Below are 12,042 nucleotides of genomic sequence, written 5' to 3' on the forward strand. Positions count from 1 at the left end.
TCACTTATACATTTATACATAAATGTCTAAAAACAATTTGGGGATGAGAACATTCTGTAACGTAGTTTTCCCACTACAAAATATAGTTCCTAGAAAGAAAATAGTAGCAACAAGGATAATGCCACCAGGTGCCCTCACCCTGGCTTTAAGAACTTCAGCGGAATTCTTTTTTTTAATGTAACAGACAGATTTCCTGCTCTTTTTGGTGAGATCCCAACCACACACCATTACAGTTGATGTATGGTTGTGACATCTAAAAAAAGACCCAACTGGCAAATCAGAACATGGGTTTGGACAATCGTTCTCTCTACTTAAAGCTATTACCAGCAGGACAGTGGGGTGGGAGGAGGTATTGTTTCATATTCTCTGTGTATATATAAAGTCTGCTGCAGTTTCCACGGTATGCATCTGATGAAGTGAGCTGTAGCTCACGAAAGCTCATGCTCAAATAAATTGGTTAGTCTCTAAGGTGCCACAAGTACTCCTTTTCTTTCTACTTAAACTATGAAGATGCATTAAATCTGAGCTTATTGTAAAGCAGTTCAAGTTATTTAGGTTTTTATTAAATATGGATTTTTGGATAATATGTTACTAAACAATACAAGTGTAGTCTTCTCTACACCAATGTTCTCTACACCAATGTTCCTGCTTACCGGGGGCTAAGATTCGCGATGTGACGGAGAGACTGCCGAGACTCATCAAGCCCTCGGATCGCTACCCCTTCCTGCTTCTCCACGTGGGCACCAATGATACTGCCAAGAATGACCTTGAGCGGATCACTGCAGAATACGTGGCTCTGGGAAGAAGGATAAAGGAGTTTGAGGCGCAGGTGGTGTTCTCGTCCATCCTCCCCGTGGAAGGAAAAGGCCTGGGTAGGGACCGTCGAATAGTGGAAGTCAACGAATGGCTATGCAGGTGGTGTCGGAGAGAAGGCTTTGGATTCTTTGACCATGGGATGGTGTTCCATGAAGGAGGAGTGCTGGGCAGAGACAGGCTCCACCTTACGAAGAGAGGGAAGAGCATCTTTGCGAGCAGGAGGGCTTTAAACTAGCTTCACCGGGGGAAGGAGACCAAAGCCCTGAGGTAAGTGGGAAAGCAGGATACCGGGAGGAAGCACAGGCAGGAATGTCTGTGAGGGGAGGGCTCCTGCCTCATACTGAGAATGAGGGGCGATCAGCAGGTTATCTCAAGTGCTTATATACGAATGCACAAAGCCTTGGAAACAAGCAGGGAGAACTGGAGATCCTGGTGATGTCAAGGAATTATGACGTGATTGGAATAACAGAGACTTGGTGGGATAACTCACATGACTGGAGTACTGTCATGGATGGTTATAAACTGTTCAGGAAGGATAGGCAGGGCAGAAAAGGTGGGGGAGTAGCACTGTATGTAAGGGAGCAGTATGACTGCTCAGAGCTCCGGTACGATACTGCAGAAAAACCTGAGTGTCTGGATTAAGTTTAGAAGTGTGAGCAACAGGAGTGATGTAGTGGTGGGAGTCTGCTATAGACCACCGGACCAGGGGGATGAGGTGGATGAGGCTTTCTTCCGGCAGCTCGCGGAAGCTACTAGATCGCATGCCCTGGTTCTCATGGGTGACTTTAATTTTCCTGATATCTGCTGGGAGAGCAGTACAGCGGTGCATAGACAATCCAGGAAGTTTTTGGAAAGTGTAGGGGACAATTTCCTGGTGCAAGTGCTGGAGGAGCCAACTAGGGGGAGAGCTTTTCTTGACCTGCTGCTCACAAACCGGGAAGAATTAGTAGGGGAAGCAAAAGTGGATGGGAATCTGGGAGGCAGTGACCATGAGATGGTTGAGTTCAGGATCCTGACACAGGGAAGAAAGGTAAGAAGCAGGATACGGACCCTGGACTTCAGGAAAGCAGACTTCGACTCCCTCAGGGAACGGATGGGTAGGATCCCCTGGGGGACTAACATGAAGGGGAAAGGAGTCCAGGAGAGCTGGCTGTATTTCAAGGAATCCCTGTTGAGGTTACAGGGACAAACCATCCCGATGAGTCGAAAGAATAGTAAATATGGCAGGCGACCAGCTTGGCTTAATGGTGAAATCCTAGTGGATCTTAAGCATAAAAAAGAAGCTTACAAGAAGTGGAAGGTTGGACATATGACCAGAGAAGAGTATAAAAATATTGCTCGGGCATGTAGGAATGAAATCAGGAGGGCCAAATTGCACCTGGAGCTGCAGCTAACAAGAGATGTCAAGAGTAACAAGAAGGGTTTCTTCAGGTATGTTGGCAACAAGAAGAAAGCCAAGGAAAGTGTGGGCCCCTTAATGAATGAGGGAGGCAACCTAGTGACGGAGGATGTGGAAAAAGCTAATGTACTCAATGCTTTTTTTGCCTCTGTCTTCACTAACAAGGTCAGCTCCCAGACTGCTGTGCTGGGCATCACAACATGGGGAATAGATGGCCAGCCCTCGGTGGAGAAAGAGGTGGTTAGGGACTATTTAGAAAAACTGGACGTGCACAAGTCCATGGGGCCGATGAGTTGCATCCGAGAGTGCTAAAGGAACTGGCGGCTGTGATTGCAGAGCCATTGGCCATTATCTTTGAAAACTCGTGGCGAACGGCGGAAGTCCCGGATGACTGGAAAAAGGCTAATGTAGTGCCAATCTTTAAAAAAGGGAAGAAGGAGGATCCTGGGAACTACAGACCAGTCAGCCTCACCTCAGTCCCTGGAAAAATCATGGAGCAGGTCCTCAAAGAATCAATCCTGAAGCACTTGCATGAGAGGAAAGTGATCAGGAACAGTCAGCATGGATTCACCAAGGGAAGGTCATGCCTGACTAATCTAAATCGCCTTCTATGATGAGATTACTGGTTCTCTGGATGAAGGGAAAGCAGTGGATGTATGGTTTCTTGACTTTAGCAAAGCTTTTGGCACGGTCTCCCACAGTATTCTTGTCAGCAAGTTAAGGAAGTATGGGCTGGATGAATGCACTATGAGGTGGGTAGAAAGTTGGCTAGATTGTCGGGCTCAACGGGTAGTGATCAATGGCTCCATGTCTAGTTAGCAGCCGGTGTCAAGTGGAGTGCCCCAGGGGTCGGTCCTGGGGCCGGTTTTGTTCAATATCTTCATAAATGATCTGGAGGATGGTGTGGATTGCACTCTCAGCAAATTTGCGGATGATACTAAACTGGGAGGAGTGGTAGATACGCTGGAGGGGAGGGATAGGATACAGAGGGACCTAGACAAATTGGAGGATTGGGCTAAAAGAAATCTGATGAGGTTCAATAAGGATAAGTGCAGGGTCCTGCACTTAGGACGGAAGAACCCAATGCACAGCTACAGACTAGGGACCGAATGGTTAGGCAGCAGATCTGCGGAAAAGGACCTAGGGGTGACAGTGGACGAGAAGCTGGATATGAGTCAGCAGTGTGCCCTTGTTGCCAAGAAGGCCAATGACATTTTGGGATGTATAAGTAGGGGCATAGCGAGCAGATCGAGGGACGTGATCGTCCCCCTCTATTCGACATTGGTGAGGCCTCATCTGGAGTACTGTGTCCAGTTTTGGGCCCCACACTACAAGAAGGATGTGGAAAAATTGGAGAGACTCCAGCGAAGGGCAACAAAAATGATTACGGGTCGGGAACACATGACTTATGAGGAGAGGCTGAGGGAACTGGGATTGTTTAGTCTGCAGAAGAGAAGAATGAGGGGGGATTTGATAGCTGCTTTCAACTACCTGAGAGGTAGTTCCAGGGAGGATGGTTCTAGACTATTCTCAGTGGTGGAAGAGGACAGGACAAGGAGTAATGGTCTCAAGTTGCAGGGGGGGAGGTTTAGGTTGGATATTAGGAAAAACTTTTTCACTAGGAGGGTGGTGAAACACTGGAATGCGTTGCCTAGGGAGGTGGTAGAATCTCCTTCCTTAGACGTTTTTAAGGTCAGCCTTGACAAAGCCCTGGCTGGGATGATTTAATTGGGTATAGATCCTGCTTTTGAGCAGGGGGTTGGACTAGATGACCTCCTGAGGTCCCTTCCAACCCTGATATTCTATGATTCTATGATTCCTCCAAGCCAAGCAATTTAGAATCGCAATTTATTATCTGTGCCAGAGTACAAGAGTGAGTGTTGGCATAGATAATGGGCACACCAAGAGTGCATTTGGTCAATGATCACCAATCATCATCTATCAAAACTAATAGCACCCCAGTGCTGGAGAGAGTTGATGGGTTAAGAAGCTGCCAAATGCATTTGTTTAGGAGGAAGGGGGGAAACAGAGCAAGGAAATGAAATAAAGGGACCTTCTCCTCCCACCCACGCTTACAGAGTGCCAGGGAACTTTACTTTAAATTTTAATTTGGTCACATCTCTGGGTGTACACGCACATATATAAATATAGCAAATATGGGAAAAGAAAAAATCTTGAAGCTGTGAAAAGTGTCTCATCTCATGCACAAAATTGACATGGTAGACATCCCTAAATGCATTAATGTGGCTCTCTCCTCACTGGAGGCTGGCAGAGAAGCAAGAGTAAACAATTACCTTCTACTGAGAAGATTGTCAGGGTTAGATTATCAAATTTAGAAGTAGTGAGTTCAGTTTGGAAGCAGTCTCAGAGGAATAGAAAAACATCAAATACACTTTAAAGCTCTCTTTCTGCTTGAAGTGCAATAAGAGCACCTAATCCACTGCTAGATTCCCAAACAAACGTGTTGAAACTTAGTTTCAGTGACATTATGCTAACATTCCCACCAAAAAAAAGTTATTGTCCTTATGAAAATTCCATACCTTTAGAAAATCAATGTTTTAAAGCCTGGTAAGAAACAGTTTATGGAACCAACCAGCTCCCCACAGTTCTATAATCCTTCAATCATCTACCAATTTAGATTGCCCACCCAGGAAGGCGGAAACAATTGATTTTGTTAGGGGGAGAAAATGGCAGATCAATGAACATTTAAAACAGTTGGGTTTAAAATATAAACCTCAATGTTAGAGGTTCTAGACCAATCAATGCTGATTTCTCTCAAAAGACTGGTTTTATTGAGCTCTGTAGAGAATATCTCAGTCGTTAAAGATAGAAAAGACATAGTATAGCCATGATAGGCCCAAACATCACCTCTTGTACATTTCACCAGCATGTTGTTCCCCCTTCGCCCTAAACTGGTTTTTTTAGACAGCAAGTTCTTTGGATCAGAGAGTGCCTTCTTCTACATTTGTACGATGCCTAGCAAACACCGGGTTTTGAAAGGAATATAGTCCCATTCTTCAGAAGTCTGTATGTTTTCTCGTAGTAATACAATATGTTGCAGTAGAAGAATACTTCTCTAAATAGAATCGGATTGACTGTCTGATGTTATGAAGTGTACTGATTATGCAGTGTGAGGTTGTATTGTGTAAATTTGTATTGTGTAACATCCATAGCTTCCTGTTGCAACACCGTAGTATGTGTTCGTGTTCTATTGGAAACTGTTCCAATGGATAGAAAACGGGATTTTATAATTAAAATTTGATCGTTTTAGTGTCGCATGTGTTTTTGTTAATTTTAGAAGGTAAAAATATAGGCTGGGGAGTCAGAAGAAGTTCAGTAAGGCGACCGATAGATGAGGATTTATACTATTGTGATGAGTTTCAGAGTAACAGCCGTGTTAGTCTGTATTCGCAAAAAGAAAAGGAGTACTTGTGGCACCTTAGAGGCTAACCAATTTATTTGAGCATAAGCTTTCGTAAGCTACAGCTCACTTCATCCGAAGAAGTGAGCTGTAGCTCACGAAAGCTTATGCTCAAATAAATTGGTTAGTCTCTAAGGTGCCACAAGTACTCCTTTTCTTTTTACTATTGTGATGAATTGGTTTGATCCTTCCAGTTCCCCCCCCCCCCCCCAGACTTTAATGTATGTTTTTGAAAGGGTTAGAATTTTTGTATTAAAATATAATTTTAAGGTGTTAACTGGATTCTATGGAAATATTTTCAACGAAAATTCCAACAGCTTGTTTGGGAATTTCCCTGGGTTTTTTTGTGCATGTTAGTAAGCAAGCACGAAATGACTAAATTGAGTTGAGGCATCAGGAGTCCAGGAAGGATGTTCTGCTCTGACAGATCTTACGATGACCACCAAAATGGGACCTCCCTCATGTAGATGTTAACAAGTCCATATGAAAAGCATGTGGGGGGGTGGAGAAATATCACACCGAGGACTAGGTATATCTCAGTGGGATGGGGGCATAAGGGACAATGGAGGGGAATTGAGTAAGCAAGGCTCCTAGCCATGGGGGTACACGGGAGACTTTAAGCATTTTAAAGCTCTTTAAATTTATGTCCCTTCCAGTGTATTGTCATTCACAACTACTCCTCCCCACCTGTGGCTCAGCAGGTCATTTTTAATAAAAATGAATGTTTGGAAATACTAATACACTACAAATAGTAAAATAATAAAGAATCAGGGTTTTCCTCAATCTGCTGAAAAAGAAAAAGCAGAATGATAAACTACGTGCTGCTTAAGTCAAGACAAAAAGGGAACTGTACCTAGTTAAATAGGTCTCCTTTAAGAAGGTTAGTCCTTCTGTATAAGGAGGACAATTTCCCAGTTCCTCATTTCTTTCTGGTCTAAGCTCTAGGCACTTCCCCTGTAGAACAGGGTAAGTTTGGAAGTGAGAGAACACAAACTTCCTCTTCATCTCAGAGAGGCTCCTCACTCCTCTACCGTTCCTTGAAAAATCATAGCATGGGATGAACACCGCCCTGTGACAAGTTCATTATACATCAGTGCAATTTTTTCACTAACATTCATTCCTTAGAATGGCTACTGCCACTCCATGCCAATGGAGGGGGGAGGTCTCTTTCAATTGAGAAGGAATCTTTCAGTGGGTGGCTGGTGAGAGATCATCATTCACACCAACCACAATGAGCCAATGCAATAACAATGGTTTCAGCACCTGTAGAAGCAGCGGGTCAGAGCACTGAGTAATCCACATAGTATTTCTGCCATTATGAAGAGATTATTGCCATTAATATTTCCTTCACTAAGCCTCTTTTCATAGAGACTCCGAAGAGCCAAACAGCCTCTGACAACCCACTTCCTCAAATGAAATGGGATCTGAACAAACAATGGTTACAGACTCTGGAACAAATATGGTGCAAATTAATTATACTCCCATCCTTCCCAAGCCCTGAACCACGGTGATACCCACTGTGCAATATCTTTATTCTGAAGCCTCCTCCCTAAACCATACTACCTTTCCTCTCCTTTCTTTTTTAGTAACATATATTCTTCAAAGCCCAGATCAATTCCTTCATCTGGAATCTTGACCAGGCTGTTTATAAACTCTTTTTACAGAGTAGCTTTTTTGCTGAATACAACTCTCTCAAGAAAGAGCTAATCATTCAATTACACCACATGCCCCTTCTCCACTAGCTATGGCAATAAATCTTTGGGTATTTTTAATGCAATGTCTGGGTATGAGGATCTGACATTACAGTCCGTGTAATTTTATGTGAACTGAGAGAGTGCCTGAACTGCCCACCACCAGTCTGAATACAAATAAAGCTCTAATATAACTTTTCCATTTCCCCTTCACTAGCACAGTGCCAAGGATAAAGAAAGTAATGCTCTATTTACTGTGTGTAAGGGACACTAATTAACACAAAGCATGCTGGGACTCTAGGCAAAGGCAATGCATACCTGATTTTGGAATTACAGGTCATTTCATTCTCAGGGTAATGAATGTCCACTGCGTCCTGAATGACTGTGCCGTACTCGTAGACTTTAATCTTCTTTGTCACCCCAGCAATAGCAAAATAGTCACAGTCCCGGTCGAATTCGATACTGAGGAGCAAAAGCAGAAATCAAGGACTACGTAAAACACATGCACTTATGAACAGGACATTTTACTGCCTGAATGATATCAGGATTTGGTACTTGGCTATTACAATTCTCCTTAAGAGTGCAGTTAGAAAAATATTTAACATTCTACCTATGCCAGGAGAAGTCAGTTGCTTCAAATGGGCTCAAACAGCATGGAGTTCCTATTCCTAGGCACAGCTGCATCAAGAGATCATGATATGCAAGCCCCACACCCAATTGATTTACTGAAAATGGACTTTTGTGGCTGCACAATATCCCTCCTGAAGATGGTACCTTTGTTCAGACATTTAAAATGTTTTTCATTTCAACTCTACATTACGATGCATCCAAATGTCAAAGCTGAGAGTTCACACTGGGAAGGTAGTAAAAAAATTTGACCACATGGTATATGAATAATATGCCACAGGATATTACTGATTGATTTCTTTTACAGTTAGACTCTGTTGCACCCATTGTCCCCTTTACTATGGTAGTTTGGATTTCCTAGGGTTAATGCAAAGCAAATTAGTACTCATGGTAAAGACCTCCAAACTCCCTGAGCGACAGGAAAATGAAAAATAGATCATCAAAACTATAAAAGCCACACACACAAGATGCTTTCTATCTAGTGCTGTTCTCGTGAACCAAGGCATTTTCTGTCTTGAAATGCTCGGCATGTTTGTAACAGATGTCAGTGGAGATGGAAGAAAAAGCAGTCACTTTATAATGAGGTTAACCCTTAAACCAGAAAGCCCTCTGATCACACATAAAAGACATCTGAAGGGAAGAAAGGGAGACTGGGTTATGAACAGTGAGCATCATTATCAAGCTAATATATTGGAAGGTCTTGAAAAGTGTACCAGATATTTAATCAGAGAAACTACAACTACTACCCAGAGGCAACTCCCTGGTGAAAAGCTGAGCACCCACCTCTCCAAACTACTGTGGGGAGAGAAGGGGAAGATGCAGGGATTCCTTCGAGGGTTGTCTCTTACAGACTGGTAGGATAGAAATGTGGAACTCCTTACTCTTGTCTGAAAGAAGGAAAACTCCCCCTGCAGACCTAGAGTCTCCCTGCTCCTATGACTGACAGTGGTATCACTCCCCACAGGCTCTCGGCTTATGTCATAGTATTCTTCCACTACTACCCCAGCTGCCTCATTTTGAGCTCTCCTCCCCAGTGAATAAAATTCAGTGCACGACTATGTGGTTTGCTCATAAGCTTTCCAAGCAACAGTAAGTGATGCTATTGTATCCGTGTAGCAAAGTAAAATGACAACATATTGGTCAGTTTTCACTTTAATACAGTTGGGAAAAGCTCTGAGCAACCAGAGGCACTGAAGCCATCTTTCCACGTACTTAAACAGCATTGCATCCTTTTACATTCTTTGCATGTTCAGAAGATTATCTTAGTGGCTAATGACTGGATTCCCTCCCACCAATGAAAGCTTACATACTGCAGAAGCTGATGGAATTGCACCCATTCAGCAAGGAAAATTTCCTTTGTGCCAATAGTGAGAGAATATGTAAATCCTTATAATTAAGATACTGTCAAGTTGTTGGGATTTTTTTTTTTTAAATAAGAAACAATTACCCACCGATATGTGATTTGACTCTACAAATCATGGAACATTTTCTAACTTAATGTCTAAAATTAGGCATCTAGATCTCCCAAGCAGTGGCAAGGAATGGACACAATCCTTCATAGTTTCTTACTGCCCACAGGGGAATCTGACTAGTCTTGTTTTAAACTACTGCTACTTGGTGGAACCCTAAGCAGCAGCAGCGAGGCCCTTGCGCACTTTGCATGCAGATTCAGGATGACATCAGAGTACCAGTTTGCACTCAATCTTTGAAACTGTAGAGCCATAAACTTAAAAGGGAACATGCTATCAAACTTTACATCTAGTCACTTGTAGTTTCAGGTTTACGCTTGCTCTCGACTCTACCAATTTGTGTGGATTTACATTAGTTTCCTACTTTTAAAAGTGTTTTTCTTTCCTATTGCTATTGAAAGACCCTCACAACAAACAGTTCCATGAAAAACGGAGCCTGACCAGCCACAGATATCAGGACAGAGTGGCAAAACCCAGCCAGGGCCCCTCCCCTAGCCTTTTCCCAGACTTCAGAGGGAATCTCCAACCTTGGGTGTCCCAGACCTCAACAGAACACCCTCCCTGAACCAGGAGGATGGGTGGGGGGAAGGGGAGGCGGGGGGAACACTCCTAGGGAACAGTCTGCTCACAGGAGCAGCACAGGCTGCCTGGCCAAAGCTGGAAGCAGCAGAAAGGAGGGGTGTGGCCAATATAGGCATTAAGCCAGGGTGGACCTCCTTGGGGGCACCTGACCCCAGAGGAACCCTCCTCCTCCAGCTACATGGGCTGGGAAATCACGGCAGCACTTCCAGAAGCAGGTTAATGGCCGAGAGGCACGATTAGTGAATATGGTCTGGCATTATTTTGGGTGAAAACGGGACAGGGCAAGATGAATTCTCGGGACTGGTTGTTTTTGCAGAAGTATCCTAGCCAAGCTGTTTTTTGCAGAACACTATGTCAAAGCAGTTCAGCATCGCACTGACACGTCAACTCTCTCTGCCCCAAGAAAGAGGTTTACAACTAGACACCTATATAATGTTGCAATGGATTTATTTGTACCACAGTCTTAATTGAACTGCTGTCTCAGCTACCGTTTGCTGCCCTGTGGATTCTAACACAACATAACTAAACTGATGGCAGCTATTCATCTACTTGGATTCAATTTATACCCTCGGTCTTCTGCTGCTAAAGGAGAAATATTACTATGTCTGGTGAAGGGCCAGGTTATTAAAACTGAAAATTCTGTTTTACCTGAGGAGATTTTGTTACTGTTAGCGGCACAAACTCGGACTAGTATTATTCCTATGCTACACATTTTTTCCTTCTTAAAGGTTATACCTTAGCCAATAAAATCAGTCGTTCAAGGTCTAAAAATTAATGTACCATTAAAAAACCTTTTCTTTAAAATAAAGAGCATGAGCACCAACCAGTGAAACTGATTCTCAGACCTCTGCCCTTCAAAGAGACATTGCAGGGAAAAAACCAATGCAGAAGAAACTACCATCCGTACAGATGTTCATCTGTTGGGAGGGAGGGGAAAAATTTACACCTCTCCCCCTTTATTAAAGCATATAGCTGCATCTTGGCTTGAATTCTCCATCCGTAGTATATACAACAGTAGCTATTTACAGCTATTACAGTCCTACTGTGAAAAACTGAGTTTGCTGGCACAATGAAAAATAAAATGAAGTACAAGCTCGGCATTCTAATCAAATTGATTATTTACCATCAAGCAAAATAACCTTCGAGAGCATTTGCAAAGCTCCACTTCCCCCACCAGTCCTGACTATGACAGACAGCACACTGGCACAGTGACAATTATTTCAGTGCTTTTTGCTCAGAACAGTCGATAGCATAAACACCAGAACACATCTAAGTAAGTTTAATTTGTGGTTTAAAAAAGTTTGCTTGGGCTGTGTGATAGAATACAGAAAGTAATTTGTATCTAACTAGCTTGACAGTCTACCTTTCCACAAGTATTGGAAGTATGTTTTGTTTTAATATAAATTCTCACTCATGCATAGTTTATCTATAGAAAAAATCACAGGAGCTATAACAGTTCTTACATACCGTTTTTAAGCCACCATAGGATTAACCTTTCAGAGGGTCATGTTTCAGTTGCACATACAAAATGTATTTTTACAGTTGAAATAAATCTATTTGAACAATGGAAAGGTGTAATCAAGCAGTCGGAAACAAACTCTACTGTGTCAAAAAGGACATCAGGCAAGTGATTAAGCAGTAAGACAACAGACCATGAGATACAGCTGATTAACGCTTACCTCAGGTGCACTGAGAGCCACAAGTCCATCAATCAGCACTGCCCCACAGCCTGTTGGGTCATCTTATAATGACAGGAAAAATTTGGCTTTGGTGAATGTCTATTTTAAGTTACTTTAATGCTGATGCAAGGAGCTGGACTGACAGCCCCAGAGACTGAAATCCTCTATATATCACCAGACCAGATACAGAAAGGGCAGGGAGACCGCAATCTTCTTCCACACCCGCCACTAATACACTTCAACCCTAGCTTAAAAGGGCCACCTCTAGAGATGAGCAGGTAGTTTGGGCTTCATACCCATTCATTCACTGGCCTCGCTACTGAAACTGCCAATTAGAGCAAATTGTGGAGGTGCTGTC

The 12,042-nt window shown here is 43.1% G+C and overlaps 1 protein-coding gene across 4 annotated transcripts in view; it reads right to left on the reverse strand.

The window, feature by feature from the left end:
- COP1 (COP1 E3 ubiquitin ligase) overlaps window positions 1-12,042 on the reverse strand; it is a 224,126-nt gene that overhangs the window by 104,847 nt on the left and 107,237 nt on the right. For all 4 annotated transcript variants that reach the window (XM_077824025.1, XM_077824024.1, XM_077824023.1 and 1 more), the window contains exon 12: window positions 7,646-7,789. In XM_077824025.1, the coding sequence (XP_077680151.1) occupies window positions 7,646-7,789 (144 nt within the window). The remainder of the gene's footprint in view (window positions 1-7,645; window positions 7,790-12,042) is intronic.

This window comes from Eretmochelys imbricata, chromosome 8, assembly GCF_965152235.1.
Source record: "Eretmochelys imbricata isolate rEreImb1 chromosome 8, rEreImb1.hap1, whole genome shotgun sequence".
NCBI classification, from domain to species: domain Eukaryota; kingdom Metazoa; phylum Chordata; order Testudines; family Cheloniidae; genus Eretmochelys; species Eretmochelys imbricata.